This window comes from Heterodontus francisci, unplaced genomic scaffold, assembly GCF_036365525.1.
Source record: "Heterodontus francisci isolate sHetFra1 unplaced genomic scaffold, sHetFra1.hap1 HAP1_SCAFFOLD_91, whole genome shotgun sequence".
Taxonomy (NCBI): domain Eukaryota; kingdom Metazoa; phylum Chordata; class Chondrichthyes; order Heterodontiformes; family Heterodontidae; genus Heterodontus; species Heterodontus francisci.
This window is the reverse complement of record NW_027140989.1, coordinates 5,493,117-5,494,457: the sequence shown is the minus strand read 5'-3', so window position 1 is coordinate 5,494,457 and position 1,341 is coordinate 5,493,117. Positions and strand designations below refer to the sequence as shown.

Here is a 1,341-nt window from a genome sequence, read left to right as displayed (position 1 = left end):
ATGGAGTCTTGACCCATGGAGTGGAAAACAAATGACAGATTAAAGCTGTGCGTAAAATAGCGCCAGGAATTTATAGCGATAAAAGCGGTATAAAAAAGGGTCAAGGTTGCGGCAAAATATTTTACCAACAACTTTAAAGAGGTTCTCCAGTAATCGCTTCTTTCCGACACTGAAATTGGCGCCTTTTTCGAATTCAAATTTTGTTAGGACGAGAAGTTAAGCCAATGATTTGCTGTATTTTCTAATTCGAGGCTCTGCGATTGGTTAAGACATGCGAATGGGAAGAGGGTGACCAATCAGAAGTGAGCGTGGGCTCAAACTGCGGGAATTCCAGGTTCCTGAATGATTGAGCTGAAACTGATCAGTTTCACAAACCCTGTCAGTTTCAGTGCAGGAAACATGGTCTCGGGGGAAATAACATCATAAGTGGGTTTGATTCCAGTGACCGATTCAAGGGCTGCTGCAAATCTCCCGGATTCCCTCATTGCAGCGAAATCATTTTGAAATTCTATGAAAACACTGGAGGAGTGATGTGGCTTTTCACTGAGGGCATGTGTCGATTGGGGAAATAACTAACTGTCGAGCCTCAGACGCTGTTTCCACAGCCCGTTTAGAAAATCAAATCCACTGCACATCCTTGCTGCAACTGAAATGTTAGCCTCAGGGATTCCAGGTTTAAACCTGAACACAGCACAGATTTATTCCAGACAATTCGAATCAGTGTATCCGATCTCCCGTTGCCAGATCACTGCTCTCTCTGTGAGGCAGTGGGTGGCTCCTGGAAGAGCCTTTGTTGTGTGTTTGGTGGAAAGGGTCGAGTTGTTCAGCAGCCGAATCCGTTGAGAGTGCGGCCCTGCCGTTTCAGAGCGCACACCACATCCATGGTAGTGACCGCCTTGCGCTTGGCATGCTCAGTGTAGGTGACCGTATCCCTGATCACATTCTCCAGGAAAACCTTCAACACCCCGCGAGTCTCCTCATAGATCAAACCCGAGATCCGCTTGACCCAGCCACGGCGAGCCAGGTGGCGGATTGCTTGTTTGGTGATTCCCAGGATATTATCACGAAGCACTTTGCGGTGCCACTTTGCTCCGCCTTTGCCCAGCCCTTTGCCTCCTCTGCCTGACATTTTTTTTTCTTCCCAAAATATATTTTATTCATATAAATCTGTAAAAATTACATTCCAAAACAGTTTAAAACAGCATCAAGTCAAAAAATACAAACAGTGCAAAGGTGATCAGTTTCCTTCTATACAATTTTGAGTTGCCTCACAACCCTTCCATTTCATTGTCATGCCATATACATTTTTACATTTACAGCACAAAAACATTTCCCGATACA

General features: G+C 45.0%; 1 protein-coding gene across 1 annotated transcript; it reads right to left on the bottom strand.

Annotated features, from left to right (window-relative positions):
* Positions 1-823: 823 nt before the first annotated feature.
* On the bottom strand, positions 824-1,129 carry LOC137361697 (histone H4-like). The gene has a single exon (XM_068026398.1). The coding sequence runs from the start codon at positions 1,127-1,129 to the stop codon at positions 824-826; it is 306 nt and encodes a 101-aa protein (XP_067882499.1).
* Between the last annotated feature and the right edge of the window lie 212 nt (positions 1,130-1,341).